This window comes from Sinohyriopsis cumingii, chromosome 5 (genome assembly GCF_028554795.1).
Source record: "Sinohyriopsis cumingii isolate HCF-2022 chromosome 5, ASM2855479v2, whole genome shotgun sequence".
NCBI classification, from domain to species: domain Eukaryota; kingdom Metazoa; phylum Mollusca; class Bivalvia; order Unionida; family Unionidae; genus Sinohyriopsis; species Sinohyriopsis cumingii.
The window spans coordinates 150,552,927-150,570,896 of NC_142965.1; the positions used below are offsets into that span (position 1 = coordinate 150,552,927).

The 17,970-nt window shown below is 35.3% G+C and overlaps 1 protein-coding gene across 1 annotated transcript in view; it reads right to left on the reverse strand.

The window, feature by feature from the left end:
• Positions 1–419: 419 nt before the first annotated feature.
• LOC149800455 (uncharacterized) overlaps positions 420–17,970 on the reverse strand; it is a 29,729-nt gene continuing 12,178 nt past the window's right edge. Inside the window, exons 2-6 of the mRNA XM_089960078.1 lie at positions 8,521–8,655; positions 6,181–6,330; positions 3,627–3,891; positions 2,664–2,888; positions 420–1,041 (exon numbers count right to left, since the gene is read on the reverse strand). Coding sequence (XP_089816204.1) covers positions 824–1,041; positions 2,664–2,888; positions 3,627–3,891; positions 6,181–6,330; positions 8,521–8,625 — 963 coding nt within the window. The 5' untranslated portion in view covers positions 8,626–8,655 and the 3' untranslated portion in view covers positions 420–823. The remainder of the gene's footprint in view (positions 1,042–2,663; positions 2,889–3,626; positions 3,892–6,180; positions 6,331–8,520; positions 8,656–17,970) is intronic.

Below are 17,970 nucleotides of genomic sequence, written 5' to 3' on the forward strand. Positions count from 1 at the left end.
TGTAACGGTGAGCGCTTTAGACCACTCGGCCACTCGGGGCCCCTACTGAACAGTCAATATAGTTTTACACAGAAACATTAATCTTTCAAGAGCGTTTCCAGAGCGTTGCTGAACGATGCAGCTTGTGTTAAAAGAAAATAATTGGATCTTTGATAGAATGCTTTCAAATTACACCATGTTTGTTTTTGTTCAACAGAGCTAGGTTTTGAAAAAGGCTTGAAATTGTTATGGACAACGATAATTACTAAAAAATGACACCTTCCCCTCTTGTATACTACTTACATCTATACTGTAAAGTAGGCGTGTACATTACAGTTTCTCTTAACATTATTGAAACCAGTATAAAATCAATGACGATTTGAAGTGACTACACTAAATATGATACTCTATCATGATAGTAGACAAGATAAGAGCAAAACGACTGTTAGAACGCTTTATTACCTACAGAAGCTTTGTGGTATATTATCCGAATTCCTACTAGGCAACACTAAAATGCTAAACATAATATTTCAGTTCTTCTTTAATTTCACATTGATATTAACGATGGACATCTTTACTCGAGCCTGTAATAAAAGTACTTTCTCACTGACAACGTTTAAAGTTTAATTAAACAAATAGCAAACTTGTATGAATGAATACTTCCTGTTAGATTTCGGTCTTACACTATCGCGTCAAAGATACTAGATACGTTTATAGTCTATTGGTTGTTCACTCAGTCATCTGACTTTAATCCTACTAAGTGAGCATGACTTCGACAATGGCTTTAACAGCAATGACATATATTGCTATGAACGCACAAGCAAGGAATAATGTAGCACAGTTATTACATGCTTTTGTGGCCAGTTATAAACAACGTTAAAGCCTTTATAGCTTTGCTGTTTACATCGCAAGTGTAAAATCCCTTCTGGGAAAGGAATCCCATGTCGACTATAGCGCCAACTCTTTGGAATTCTTGGCCCGTTAGGATCTTCTCGCTGCTCGTGTGTGGTAGGGCATGACTATCCTTGTAATGAAGTACCATTACAGCAACATTAGGACCAGCTGAAAGGCAGGCAAATAGATGAATTTTACATTTAAAAATAAATACTGCAATTCAGAGGAAGATGCAATTAATATTGAGTAATTTGGTGTCATTAACCTCTTTTTCTAATCTGTTTACATAGGTATGTACTCAGGAACACGATAAGACATTCAAGACTTATTAGTCACTGCCTGCATAAAATATAATTTCATTAAATTTACAAACGGGTAAAATACTTCATTTAAGGTAATCCAAGCGTTTCAACATACTTGCATTAAGATTTTGTATGATACAAATATAAAACGAGGAATCAGAAATTGCTAAAACTACATGTAGGCTTGAACACTAACAAAATATATGTGAAGTTTTAAAAGAATTCGAAAAAAATATAAGTAAAAACAAAAGTATGTTGTCTTGTTTAAAATTTTCATAGTATACATAATATATACCAGCGATCCAACTAAACCTAAGTTATACCAGCTTTTCTTAAACGTAAGCGATACATCCTGCATCGGGAAAGAATGGCTATTTCATATGGTGCTAACAGGGATTAGAGCTGATGTAGGGAACACACTATGGCAGCTGAACAGTTGTTCAAGTAAGACTAACGCAAATCCTTTAAAATATACCTTAATTGTCACCACATATGTATGTGAACCTTAAGGGGGTATTGATGATTTCCATAATAATTGCGGCATTTACAACCTTTATATCTAAACTGGCTTACTCTACAGGGAATATTTCTTGTATGCAGTTTAATTTTGTTGATTGAGTTCTTAAACCAGTTACATCTCGAGCAAAAAATATATCGTTGAGTACAGAGTTTTATGTCGGTCAAATGGAAATTCATGTGGTGATTTCTTCCACTTGATCATGACTATGCGATCCAGTAAATCTAGATTCGGAAGAGTCTCAAGCCTAGACATAGACTGTTCTCCTTAACACTTCAATATCAAGGTATGCTTACCAAATCTAAGTATTGTATATGTAACAGACTTCATACAACCACTAATCATTTACTATGTAATTTTAAAAATTTATATTACAGAGATCTTAAAATCAAAAGTTCCTTTTATTATATATATTATATATAAACCGCTCCGGTGGCCTAGTGGTTAGAGCTTCCGTCTCGGATGCGGGAGGTCGTGGGTTCTATCCACGACTGAGTCATATCAAAGACTTACAAAACTGGTACTAGCAGCTGCCTCGCTTGGCGCTCAGCATTATGAGGTTAGTGTTAGGACTGGTTGGCCTGGTGTCAGGATAATGTGATTGGGTGGGACATCATGCCATGTGTCTGCGGCATGATGCCCCAGTGCTAGACATCACTATAAACTGTCACACTGCAGACATCGTACCGATATCACTGAAAAATTGTTAAAGCTACGTTAAACATCCAAATCACACTCACACCCTTTTATTATATTAGACAGCATGTGAAAAGAGTTGAATTCTGCTCATGCTCGTCTATGTAATATCATCCATACACAAGCTGTTGCCAGTCCACAAGTCTATTAGGGTATAAACAAGACGAACAAAAAGATGAACCATTTCCATTGCATACTTTAAATTAATAGCAGATAATTATACTGCAATGCATTGAGCATTCCACTGACTTTACACGTCACATAACTCTACTTACTTCGTATCCCTCTAAGTGCATTGGTCACGTCTGTACCAAGCCGAGACGAGTGTAGACAAATCACTATCAGTGGTATACCTTCGCGTATATCTTGAACTGATTCGCAGATCTGCATTTTCAAATCGATGCCATGTGTGGATAGATGGGTGATGAGCATTTCATCCAGATTTTTCATAACAGACGTTACTAGGTCTAGTTTTTGTGGACAGTATAGCAGGGAAAGCACTGTATTAATATATATATATATATATATATATATATATATATATATATATATATATATATATGCAGTAGCAAATGCATATAGTTTGGAATGTTTGCATGTGAGGCCTGTTTGGTTTAGTTTGCAAGAAATGTCATGAACAAATTAAATTATAACTATTATCAATAGAAATAATGTTTATCATTATCATATTATTATTATTATTATTCTTTCAATACTATTTCTTTCTACTACCAACGTTTGCTTTCAGTATGATATAGTCATACGCATGATATCAGACACTGCGTGTCATTGTAAATTTATTCTGTTCCATCTAATAATCTAGATATACCACAAAGGAAACGGAATATCCGCTTTATTCAAAATCATTAGCTGTATATCTAACCAGCGTTTGGTCACTCACAGAGGTAATAAAAATGTTTTGCACACATTATATTATCTATATTGAAATGGTACACTGAAAGAACTAATTTGTCAAGAAACATTGGTATAATAACTTTTATAAAGTTGTCACCTATTCTTAACGTATTCAACCCATGCTAATTATGTAGTAAATTAAAGATGACTTGCATGAACTGCATTTCAGCTAATCGGCGCAGTTCTCTTCCTGGCGAAGGGAAATATAAGTAGGGGTTAAGAAGGTAGTCTCATTAAGAGGCTCAATAGGGGAGTAATTCGTTTACATACATTAATCTAGTATATGATAACTTTGTTACAGATTTGTTCCTTGTTATGATTACCTTGGCGCTTCTCCGCTAGACCAGCCTTCTTTCTGCTTGAAGAGTCTTTTCTTATTTTTACCATAGCTTTATCTTCACCAGATGTATTTGCTTTGTAATCTTTTCTTAATTCTGAAATACACTGTGCTGGCATTCTCTTTTCTTGCTCAAGAGCATTATTCCTTGTTGCTGAGTCTAGTTTGAAAGGTTCGTCAATCTGTTCATGCAACTTCTTGATCCAGTCGTTGTTCATTTGTATAGCGTCCCTCATACCTCCCAGTATATTCTCGAATATATATATATATATATATATATATATATATATATATATATATATATATATATATATATATATATATATATATATAATTCATATTGTCGTGAACATATGACGATTCTGAAGGATACATACTTCCTTTTGTCACGAATGTCATTTGTACTATTGACTTTGACTCTTGTACAAAATAGGAAATTTCATTCACAAAAAGAAATTAATACAACATCGGTCTTCAGATTTGAAATCCGAAATGACGATACAAATTAAAACTAGTTAAATACGAAATGATAATTGATTCTTGATTATATATTGCCCCATGCATCAATACAATATTCAAACTTATAAAACAACAAAAACGTTGAAATATAAAGTTTACGATTCCGACTCAAATACCTTTGAAACTATTGAGGTCCAGGAGTCATTTACTTTAGACTCCTTAGCTCTCAAGCTACTTCAAGCCTCCTCAAATACATGATATGCATGGAAGGATTGAACGATTGTTAATAAACAATCAAGTGCTTTTCTTTCGTGGCTGCTTACTGGCCACATATTCCGAACTTAACAACAGATAATACAGAAATATGTTCACCAGATGGAACCTTCTGAACTTTTGAAGGGCATATTTCAAAGTCCCAGTGATTGCGAAATGTACACTTCAAATTGTCATGTGCTAAGTTAAACTAGACAAAACGAACACATACCAAAATATAAAACAGCAAAGACCAGAGCCCTCTAATCTGCAATCATATGCCGAAGACCCAGTGGCGTAACTGCCGTGGTAGCAGGTACAGCCATGCTATGGGTCCCGGCTGTGTTGGGAGCCCTGCCCAACCAGAAACAAAAGTAACAGTATGGTGGGGGGTGGGTGGGTGGGTGAGTACAAAAAGTTTGCTGTTGGGTCCGTGGTGAAATAGTCACGCAATTGCGAAGACAGCATTCTTTATAACTTCGGCTGCATGACTTACATTTACCATCAGTCAAACGTTGAGTTGCCAACCAACCAATATTAGTTATCTTCTAACATGCAAAACATGTGCCATCCAGTATGTTGGCAAATACTTTGATGTCAGATATCAAAAAAAACGAATGAATAACTGCATGAATTTCATTTGTAAGAAAATCAGTCTCAAGATAGGGAACCACTACACCTAATTCAGAAGAGTTCCTCTAGATGCTTGTAATGAGAGTCTGGCCAGGGTTTACTGATACAGAACGTATAAGGAACGAAATATAACATAAACTGGAACTAAGAATTTAAGAAGAATTCTTGTCATAAACGAAAGAAAACAAATCTTACCGATCACACGCAATCCCATCAAAGCTTCAGTCAGGCATCTAAATATCACTAATTCTCAAATCTTTATGAAAATATTTACCCGCCGATGTGCGTGAAGCATTATTATTATTATTGTTATTATTATTATTATTATTATTATTTCTGTTCATAGCTCCTTCTTTTGGATCCTTTTTATATAGCCTGATATTAAGTGGAAATAACGGCTTCATTATATAACCTTTTTGCTCTCCTGCCCACACATTTTCCATTTTCATATATTTCTCTTATTAATTATTTAATCTTTTTTTAAAAAAAATATAGACTACAATTTTCCTTTACAAGCATTTTCTCTCCTGTTTGTAACGTTTCCTCTAGTCTTTTTCTGTCAAGCATTTCTTTTGTGGATGTTCGTTTTATTTTTTTTTCTCCTGTGGAAGAGCTTTCATTGCTTTGTAGTATTCGGAAATTAGTTTGCAACTGCGCCATAACCAGTTTGTGTTTCTAAAATATATCAGATTATAATCACAATCAGCAGCCAATATAAGTAAAAGGATGTTTATATTACAGCAAATGCAACATAACATCGCAAAACATGTAGAAACAGCCAAATGAAATAATCCAACATTTTCTCATATATCATAAAATCAATATTTTCTCCAGCTTCATTTCTAATAGTGGATCCTTCCAGTATATACAGCCCTTCAGAAGAATCGATTTATAAATATGATAAAATATTTCTTTGTATCTCTTGCTGTGTAAGTGTTCCATTAACAAGAACAAGATCTAGTATATCTTGGACACGTCATTAATATGTACGCTTACGACCTGTCCTATCTTATACTGGAATCTCTATGATTTCTTTCTAATCTCCTTTAGTGTGAAGACCGTATTTAATCCTGACTATTTAATAAAGAATACACTGGATTTTCTATGATGGCATAATGCGTATGATACCGGAAGGTTTATTGGTTGGGTTTTTTGTGTGTTTTTTTTGTGTGTGTGGATAGTTTCTGAATACCAACCTCACACGCTTCATCAGCAAAACCCCTTTCAATCTGACTGCGTTCTAGTCCGTGCTGAAGGTCTTTTTCGTGCTTATCATTTGCCTCAATCTGGGATCTGACTGCTTGTGTCAATGCTGTAAACCCCGTCTCAAGTCTTTTAGCGATAGTCTGTATCCATAAAGGAAAATAACTGTATAATTTTAGATGGCGTAAAAAAAGTCTTTTGGGAAATATCATTCTTTTATTTCAGAGTTTTCGTTCATGCGTAAAGAAACAACTTAATCAAATTATTGCATACATTCAATTAACTACTTGATCAAATGTTAACGATGAATATTGTCGCTTGTTTTATTGTCTGATTTCTTAATTAAGTTTAATGGTTGCGCTCTACTTTTTGCATGGTGTTTAATTTTAAAGATAAGTACTTTTCCAAGTTTTGTTTTTATTAGTTATCCTAGCCATTTAAAAAAGAATTACATATCTGAGGTTTTGTTAAAAGAACCTTTATTTCCCCTTAATTTAGTATATGGATGATATATGTTACAGATTATACAATTTGGCCGTACTTCAGATGTGCACTTATCAAAGACCAGCTAGCTCCGCTTGGTTTTTTCGTGAACATTAAATGTAAGTTGTAAAAACAGCCGAAAACATTTTTGAATTTGTAAATATTCTGTAACTAGTTCATAACACTTGCTAAAGGTAGTTCTGTTACGTGTTTTGGCTCTCATAAACAGTAACAAGAAAAAGTGAACACAACAAGCTTTGGAAGCATTTAACAAACAATTTATTTCCCTAGAAAAACAAGGTAATAATGAGAAAAAGAACTTACGGTTTTAACACTCAAAAGAAAAATCCAAGAATAATCTAAGAATTAAAATATAAAAGTCCTCTTAATAAAATGTTCTAATGAATTTGAGTTCCGAGTTCCGAGGAAAATCCAAAATGGAAGGTGATGACGTATACTGTAGTCAGTATAGTACTGAAGTGTAAACAGTTTTTTGCTGAACCACATCAAACAATATTCCGGTGTTTGAACTCTGTAAATTTCAATAACTGTCTTTGTCCAAGAATTAATTCCGAGCACAATGTATTTCCAGAGAAAAAAAAATCTCTTAGAATCCAAAAAATTTTGAAGAAACATTCAAATTAAACTCCAACCGGTCACAACAGAAAATAACACCTTGACGTCTAAGTGTTTAAAACCCAACTGAAATATTTTCTCAAAACATCACTATTAAATCTGGGTGCTGCGCAATTCCGGTAAAACCTAAATTCCGAAATAACAACGTTGAAGCTATTTACATGTCTAAAGTCTAGTACTCCAAGTACAACCTGGATTTCACTCTATAAATCCCACACTAAGAAAAAGAAAACAATGTAAAAAGTTGTTTACTTCAAATCATGAAATAAGGACAGGAACTAGGTCAGCATTATATACAAAGTTCCAATATTAGTTTTGCGAAAAACTGAACCGAATTTCTGGAAAATATAAAATCCAGTAAAAAGAATTACATTACAATATCATGTAATGGAATAAAAAGTTATATATATATATATATATATATATATATATATATATATATATATATATATATATATATATATATATATATATATATATATATATATATATATAACCAACAAACAAACAGTTAAATTAAATCAAATATACATAACAGTACTTTGGACTAACTGAGGCAGATTGTTCAGCACATTGGGACAACTATTTTGAGTAGTTTAGCCCATGTACGATGACCATATTCACAAATTATAAAATAATCAGCCAGTACATGAAAGTATTAAAGAGGTATGTCAGTATTCTTTCCATTGTGCATGCTTCACATGCAAACAATCTACACCTTACAGCTGTCACTCTTTCAAAGTTTAATTCATCAAGCGCCCCCAAAACGGACTGCTTATATCACCAATTTCAAAGAACTTAAACGTTTATTGTTTTAGGTAATTTTAATGATTATCTCAGCTTTTGTCGCAAATTAATATTGATCTCGCACGTTTTGAAAAGAAGGCTTTACTGAGCAGGTTAGTTTTGAGAACGTACGCAGGTAATTTGAATTGCTAGCGACTAAAAAAAAACGTGATTTTATCACAAAATAATATTGGTAAAGGGCGTAAAACTTCTCTTCTTTAAGCTTTTGTAAGCAAGACCTCTCTTTATTAGTTATGTGCACGTGACACCAAACTTCAGACATAGAATTGTCAGTTAGACTTTAGCAATTGTTAGTTGGAATTGACTCTCACCAATTGGCTTGAGCACTGCAAAAATCTACTAGCATTGCGACATTGCATATTTCGTTTAGATCGATTTGAAAATTTGTAATTGATTGTGTATACTACCTCTCCCTCTTCAAGTAATTTCTTTATCGCCGTTAGTTTCTTAGATGCGTCATTCCCTTCATTTCCTGCCTTTACATACCCGATCAAATTGAACAGTGAATCCATCGTGTATACCTCTTCAAGGCAGGCTAGAGTCTGATAAGTAAACAAAATAGCCTTGTGCAATATGCTTCTTGACTGCATGTTAGACGGACAAGCATAAGAAAATAATGGAACGATACATAATAACAGCATATAACTGAAAATGACCAGCACTCATTTATAGACACTAAAATATTTCTGATACGTACTGAAATTTTCATTATTTTACAATGTATTCAAACTATTGTCTTCCAGATTATATATTTTAGACGAAATTAGAACTTTGTCAAATACTAAGAGGTTGAGGTTACATTTATCTGATTAATCGAAGAATATTTTGATCAATATGCATTATAGTCATATTTTGCTATTACAATTTAGAGTGACATATTCCTGTCTAAACGGAACTTTGTTTATTACATAATTATGTCATAATTATGTTATGATGTTAAATATCATGTGAAATGCTTACACAATATTGTCTTAGTGTTGCATAAGGCAAATACAACGTTTGTTATTCCTCTCTTGAAATATATTTGTTGTATGTATCCTTTTTAGATTAATTTTGGTATATAAATTGGCGATATTACTACTTTGTAGGCTGCAAGACTCTTATTAGCCTCAAAAGCAAAATATTGAGATATATCTTCCAGTCCAAAAGTGTATATTAGTATTCTATTTTAGTTGAGATAAGAACAAATTTAGATATGTAAGCATCACATTATCATTTTTTTAAAATAAAGTAATATTAATCTTTACGTACTTCTACTATGTTTTCAACAGATCTGAATCGATTTAAACGTATTACTTCTTTATTTGTCTTCATTCCATCGCTATTCGCTGTAAGAATCACAACATCTTATATATAAACACTTACATTTGTCTTTCTAAGAGTAACGCTTGCCAAACAAGAGGTAGCGAGTTCGAAACTCGCGGCGGCCACAATTTCTTTTTTAATTCGCCGCGGCATCTAAACATTTAAAAGATTTTGCTATTTTTATCCTTAAACTTTCTTTTAAACTCGCTCATCCCGATTGTTCAAAATATTTTTGATACTTTCTTTTAGTAACGTCCTAGGGGATTGGCAATTAACCAAGTTACATAAATTGTTGTGGTAATTACGTATATATATATATATATATATATATATATATATATATATATATATATATATATATATATATATATAATTTGATAAAAAAATACTCTTTCTTAGTCATAGATTATCAGTTGTATGCTGCATCTCAGTTTTAAATTTAACAGTGGAAGTGTATACAACTAAGATGCTGCCAGGCGAATGTGTAACTTGTTAAAATAGGATGGGAGTTCAAATATTTCACAGAATGCGGTAAACATTTCGTTTCTCTGGCGTGTTGAAAGAGAATGACAATGAAGCTACCGCAGTATCTATGAAACACTAGTATTTGTCTGATATCTCCAGATGCATACCATGCCTCACGTTTCTTGACCTCATCATTTTTGTATAATGTAAGCGTCACTAATCGATGCAGTATATTTAAAAAATACGAAACCATTGGACATATATTTTCACATTTACCTCCGTAGTTCATTTAACTGAAGTAGGAAGAATCATGTTTAAAGTTTTGTTCATCTAATCGACACGAGCGAATATTTTAGAGAAAACGACGGTGTCAAAAACCTGTTAAATTCTAATGACGTTTCCAGTAAGTATGTAATGATCTTGCCACTACAAAAGCCACGCGACGCCCTCGTTATGAACCATTTTGTTCGGTCGGTTCTGTGACGAGATAACAAAGAAGTGTTGGAAATTTGAGAAAGAGCAAATGGCGACCATACAACAACTCAAGGCGCTAAGATAGAAAATGTGTATGCTGAAGTTGCTGGACCAGTCAGGTAAACGTGCCAAAGGGACCAAGATAACGTTTGTACTGTTCGCTTTGTTCACTGATGTTGATTCTTTCGTGCTCCTGAGTTTCTAAATTACTTGCCTGCACTGGGTGTCGTACTGTCCTCTCTTGTGTACCTGTGCCGCCTAGCAGCAGAGGGGGCGAACAGACCGACCTTAGGAGGGTCCAAAACCCGAAATAAGGCTTCTAACTCAAAAAATATTTCGAGCTGAACATTTGCTTGAAATAAATGATTGTCTAAACAAATTGAGGTCTCCAGTTAATTAGACCATTTGCTTTCCTGATCTGAAAACTCGTGAAATGAACCAACTTGAGGTCATCGCCCCCTCTGCTGCTATAATTAAATCATTATGTTATAATAAAATGGTACATCCGGAATCTCATACTGCAAGGATAGCTCGAGAACGATTAGAAGCAATTAAAAAATTTCTTCCTGTTAGAGATTCATTTAGAAAAAATCTACAAGCGCAGCAAGAAGCTCAAGTTGAGTACGAAGAAGAAACTAAAAAACTGTTTAAACCCGTTACTGCAGCTACTGAGAAAGTTACAACAGTCATCAAGGAAGATCTTCCGGTATCAAAACAAACTGCAGCGCAGACTGAAAAAATAGCAGCGAGAACTAAAAAAACAAAAAGGATTTTACGAGACCTTCCAACTGACATAGCTGCAGCTCAACCTCCACCTGTTGGTGAAGAAATACTTGAAGGTATTGGAAAACTTCGTACTGAAGTCGCCGACGTGAGAAAAAACATGCATCTGAATCCAAACCAGTAGGAGAAAACTTAGAATTGATTGCAAGATTTAACGAAGGGGTTGTTGAAGATATTAGAAATACTGAAAGAGAAAAATTACTTGAAATGATATTATTTGGTATATTTAATAAATCTGGTATTTTAAAAACCAGTCATGGAAAAGTAAATGATGATAATTTTATTAAATGGATATATCGCGTATATTACAACAAAAAACAAGCTAGAGGTTCAGAATAAGAAAGTCTTAGTAGAGAAGTAAAAAGACTTTATAGAGAGAGACTGGAACAACTAAAACAAGAACAACTCTCTCAGCATCAACTTCCTCAACCTCTGCAACAAATAGAACAACAACAATCTTCTTCACCGCAGAAAGAGATGATGTTGAAACCATCTAGAGAGAAAAAGAAACATGGAACAACAACAATTTTTCTCACAGCAGCGAAGAATGATGTCGGAAGCTGAAAAGTCTGAAGAGCTACTTAAAAAATCAGAAGAAGAATTAAAATTATTTAAGAAAAAGACAGAAACAACAAGTAAGGAAGAAAGAGCAACTGGAAGTGGTTTTTTGACTGCATCAGGAGAAAATAATTTTGTTTGTCCTAATAATATCATCAATGACGTGTCACGGTTAGAAGTTCTTATAGGGGGAAAACGTGCAGGAAATAACTCAACAGAAATAACCAATGAAATATCTGATATTTGTCGAAGATTATTTCAAGGTGGTATTATGGATCGCAGCATTTATCGTTCACTTATTAATGAAATTGCTGATGATTATCACAGCGACTAAACAATTAATTAATCAGTATATAAAAATGATTATACATACTGCTCAACGTGGACCGATCATGGTCAGGGTAGTAAACTCACGACTGCCAAATTACAAAGTAATTTACGGAGATGGACTTGGTGATGTTATTCAGGGTCTATTTAGAAGGATGGCTCCAAAAGCAATACCGATTGCAAAACAATTAGGTATGAAGGCTATTGAGGCTATTCGTGTTAAAGCTCCTGGTGCAATTGTCAATGTTGCTGGTAAGGCGTTCTCGGCGATCAAAGATAGACTAGCACGATTAATAAGACGAAAACAACAACCACCAGTGAAGATGGCAAGTACTGAGGTTATGCCAGCAAATGTCAGTAAAATAATAAATCAGGCTGCAAATCAAAAACTAGCGGAATTATCTGAAGAAGCAGAAAGAAATATAACAGCGAATTTAATAGCAGGAAGCGGTCTTCGTCGACGATGATTACCATTTGGAAAAATGGTAATTACAATAAAATGTTTAAACGCATGTCCGACCCAGCATTTGACATGGATGCACCGGTCCTCAAAGATGAATCAGTGCGTGATTATCAATTTTATTCCTATGACGCAAGACAACCAAATCAGCGGGCAAGAATCGAATTACATGTTCATGATACAAGCAGATATTTCTTGCCCGCTGAGGCGTTTATTGAAGTAGAAGGTGAACTTGTAAAGAGGGATAATACGGCATATGGTGCCAATTTGAGTGTTGGTTTTGTCAAGAACGGGATTATGGCACTGTTTGAGAGCGCCACATACATGATTGATGGAAAAAATATTGAATCAATTCAGAAGGATGTTGATGTTGCTACAACAATAATTGGTCTAGCGAGATATTCTGATGATTACACAAGATCAGCCGGTCCAACAATAATGTTTGCCAAGGATATTACTAACAACGCTGATCATATCAGGTATGCTAAAATACGAACACCACGGGATACTGCAGTTGATTCACAACCAATTGATGAAGGTCCTGAATACGCAGCCAGACCAGCTGCTGCTTTTGATATTGTACGAGGCGATAGCGCGACTTTCAACCTAGGATTTGCAACACGCCAAGCAGCGTTGTCAGGAAATAATAGAAATTTTTCATGTGCAATTCCATTATCTCACATCTTTGGATTTTGCAGAAATGTCAGAAAGGTCATCTTTGGAGCTAAACACACAGTTATGGTTGTAAGAAAAGGTGATGATAATGATGCAATCTGGCGAGGTGTTGGTGTTGATGATGATGGTAAAGTAAATATATCAAAACTTTCATTGTGGATGCCAGTAATGATTCCATCTATCATTGAAGAATAAAAATTACTATCTTTTATGGATCAAGGCGGTAAATCATTGCTATCATGGTTAACAGTAACTACAGATGCTGTTCAAAGTTCTGTTAATGGTTTATTTACATGGAATATAGCATCACAACAAGGCGTTTCTGCCCCGCGACATATTTTTATTGCGCTGCAAAATAATAATCGGACGAATAATCAGCAACACTCGCATATGATATTTGACAACCTTGGAGTTAATGAAGTTTCCTTGCGGATAAATGGACATCAAGAACCGGCTGAGGATATATTGCTAAATTTTGATCAAAATCACGTAGCGCGTGCATATCATTGTTTGATGTCATTCATGGGACGTGATCAAAATATAGATACTGGGCTGCAAATATCACAGTTAGATTTTACACCACTATATCAGATTTATTACTTTTCGTTGGAACATCTTGATTTATCCAAGCAATCTGTCGTTGATATACACTTTCGAGCTCGTGTTACTAACCCTCCTCCTGATATAGCTGGTCCACCACTTGTTCGCGGCGCCTACAAAGCAATCGCGGTTATGCTCAGCGATAAAGCCATGTTACTTGAAGGTGGTAGTGGTCGAATGAGGGTCGTTGATGCACCAGTGGAAAATCTTTAATCACCATTTGGAGCGTGGTAAGTATTATCATAAAATGCCATATCAACACGTTAGTGTCAGTCTGACTCACGGTCAGATTAAAAACCTTCAATCAAATTCAGCAAAAAACTGCGGAATGAAAATATCACTAAAGCGAGATCAGATCACGGGTGGTCAAAATAAACTATCATTATCAGAACGCCAGCTTAAACATTTCAACGACGCTAAACAATCAAAAACAGGCGTCAAACTCAATCTCTCTGCGGGTGCGGTTAAAGACTCAATTAAAACAGGCGGTATTTTTCCACTCCTCGCGGCTATTCCAGCGTTAATAGCTGCTGCCGCGCCAGCCGTAGCAAAAGCAGCCGCGTTAGGTGCTGTTGGAACAGCTGCTGGAATGGCTCTAAAGAAAGCAACAGGAAGTGGATACAGAAAAAGGGACGCGGCTTAAGATTGCCAGGATCTCGTTGGGGAAGAGGTCTAAGGCTTCCACGTTAGACGTTCCAGCATCAAATTTTGATTTACTTGATGCTGCTAAACAATTAAAAATAAAAGCCTTTAGAGGTGTTTTCATGCGAGATCAATTACCAAAACAACCAAACAAACTCGAAACAGGTATTATTAATCTCGACGAACGTTCCGGACCTGGTACTCATTGGGTATCATACGCGGTTGATCCACGTGGAATCGTTTATTTTGATTCATACGGGTTAGCTCCACCTGTTGAATTTATCAAGTATGTTGCACCACTTCACGCGCAAGTTTGGTATTCAACGCTACCCACACAAACAATGACAGATCCGCCAATATGCGGCCGTGAAGTAATTAATGTACTTGACGCTATATCAAAATCATCCAGGCCGCCACATAAAGTCGTGCATGATTATACAAGCAACCGCTAAAGCGTTTTAAACAACAGGTCTTATTATAATGGTTGATATTTACGTAAGATCTTCTTCACGCGTTAAGAAAAATCCCGGCGACGTTGATCTATCGAAGTACGCGACTAAGGATGACCTCGCTGATATTATGAACCTGGCTAAAGTTGACCCAGATGAGGTTGTTATTTTTCAGGATAGACATGGTAAACTAAAAACCAGCAATATCAAATGGAATGATATAATTCGACGAGTACTTGGTGCAGTTACGGATAATATACCCGTGTTTACTGACAGCGGCAGAATTAGGGATTCAAGTATATCGTTTACAACCATCAGAAATCAAATTACGGCAGTTGTTGCTAATCGCGTAAAAAATACCGGTGTCACAATGACAGGTGAACTTAGCATGAACGGAAATAAAATAGTAGTTTTAGGAGATCCAACATCCGGTGAAGATGCTGCAACGAAAAATTATGTTGACATTAGCTATGGTATCGTAGATAATAAATTATCCACGCTGCGAACCGAGTATGATGTTCACGTAGGCGCTTTTGGAAGATTTCGAAGAAATTTTCAAAAAACCGACGAATCCATAGATAAATTCTTTGGCACTCCGCACGCCGTTGACATGAAACTCGTTGATATCAAAACTAACCTAGACACGATCGAACAAACACAGCAAAACATTGTAGCGGGAATTCCTGAGATCATTAATAAAAAGTCTGATTAAAATCGCAGCCGGAATAACTTCCGGGCATATTACCAACATCGTATACACGGTATCATCGGGATTTGCAACATGGTCGCAGCAAAATAATACGATCAAATATACTGCAACAGTCACTGGCGTGTACAGGCTGTCTGTGTTTAGTGCTGAAAAATTTGAAATATTTACAACGTATCCATGGCGTCATTCAACTGATAAGTTTTCCTGGGTTGTATCTGTCATATTAAATAACGGAACCGAGGAAATATTTATTCTGGAAGCAGCTGATAAGAAATTAACCTCAACATCCTTCTGATGGTGTTTGGAATTTGTAGCTGAAACACCTCAATTGGTTACGGCATAAAATATAATGAGTGCTATCGACGTTCAAAGATTTAGGTACAATCAAGCGCGTGAATGGCAGGCAGCGTTGAAAGATCGAGTCGAACAATATACAGTAAAAATAAAAAAGTATCAACGACGATTGGATATCATCGACGTTGTTGTTTATTCGGTATCCGCTGTTGTTGCCGGAAGCGGAATAATATTATCCGCGGTAACAATGATGGCACCAGTAGCTGTGACTATTTGTGTTTGTGCAAGTACGACAATTGCAGGTGTGCTTAATATCGTTGCAAAAAAAAATATGTACTTGCACGAATGAAAAATTATCCGATTACAAGATAAAATTACACATAGCAACTGTCGCATACACGAGGTTATCCTCGTTGTTATCAGCGAGTCTCAATGATGGAATTATATCCGATTTTGAGTTTTCAATGATGATCAGCGTATACAATTGCGCTGGTATTAAAGGTACGAGTATCAATAATGACGGAATTACTGCAGCAGATCGTGACGAACACAACCCCGCACAAGACCACGATGATCTCGCTAAGCTCGATTAATCCTGATTTTAACATCAATTTTCCAACAGCAATTCGCGCGAATGAAATTGCACTAGCACAATTACGAGTGTATTACAGCTGGCCAAATATCAGATCAAAATCATTTAATGGTACACCAGCAAATAATTCGCTTGTATTTGCTGATAAAAACAAACCCGATGGAACACCTGACTGGGTTGTTGTTTGAATACCAACTGGTAGTTATGAGGTCGAACAAATAAATGATGAATTTGCGTGTAGAATAAAATCAATAACAGGAAAAGAAGCCAAAATATCAATTAATGTTCCTGAGCCGACGCTGTCCTCGACGATTGAAATAAACTCGCCTGATTATGCCGTTGATATTTATCATTCCACGATAAGATCCGTACTAGGATCGCCTGAAATATACCACCGATAACACAGATACCACCAGAACCGAAAAAGTCTGATTATGTCACGGATAGGCAATCATATCATAAAATTAATCCATCATACCGGGAACTACTACGTAATTTAAAAAATAAATCACTGCTTAGCATATTTGTCGTCATCGGTGATATTGAGATGTGGACTTTTAAAAATCCTGGGGAAATAACTACTTTACGTATTCGTCAAAGTGATATTGTTGAATATTTTCAGGAAATCAATCAAGAATGTAAAAAACAACTAGATCAACTAAATCAATATTTTAACGAACATATTTTTGACATATCAGCGTCATCACGTGAAAAAATCATCACGCGCGTGGAAATATTAAATCAGCTTGTATCAGATATGGAATATTTTAATAACCGAATAGTTCAAGCTATGGTTAGTTTAAAATTTTTTGAAGGATCTAATGCAAAAAAATGGTTAGATAAATATAAATTAACAGAAGCCAATGTACCAAATTTTAAATTTCCCGGGTATAGTGTAGTTGAGTTAAGAAAATCTGTCAATGATGTCATTGATGAGTTCTTTCCTAAAATACTTAATGCATGGAAAAAAATAACTCCACCAGCAACTGTTCTTAGATATAATAATGATCCACTCGGCGGCGGTAGACACATATCTCCGGGAATCGTTAATATAACGTCGACGGTCGCGGTTAATCTAGTTTGTGACGTAATCGAAGGCAGTTATCAAATAGATCTTGGAAAATCAAATCAGGCTCAACAAGGATACATCCTATACACGTTCACACCACAAGTTCCCCCTGGCGATTTGATCGTGCAAGTACCAACCAATCCTGTTTATCTACGCACACATAATCAGTATTTGTCACGAATAAATTTCAAACTCACAGACCACCTTAATCGCTTAATTGACCTACGTGGAGAAGAGCTTGTAATAAATCTGTATGTGAAATCTTAATGTGAAGGTTTTTATACACTTGAAAACGCGCGTTTTCACAAAACACAGAACAATTTAGCCATTGATGAACACGGAAACGAGAATTTCTTATTAACACAAGAACAGTTAGATGATCAGATCAGCACACTCCTGCATCAAAGACGATCAACTTAAATAAATAAAAAATTCATCTTTTATTTTTTTCTGAT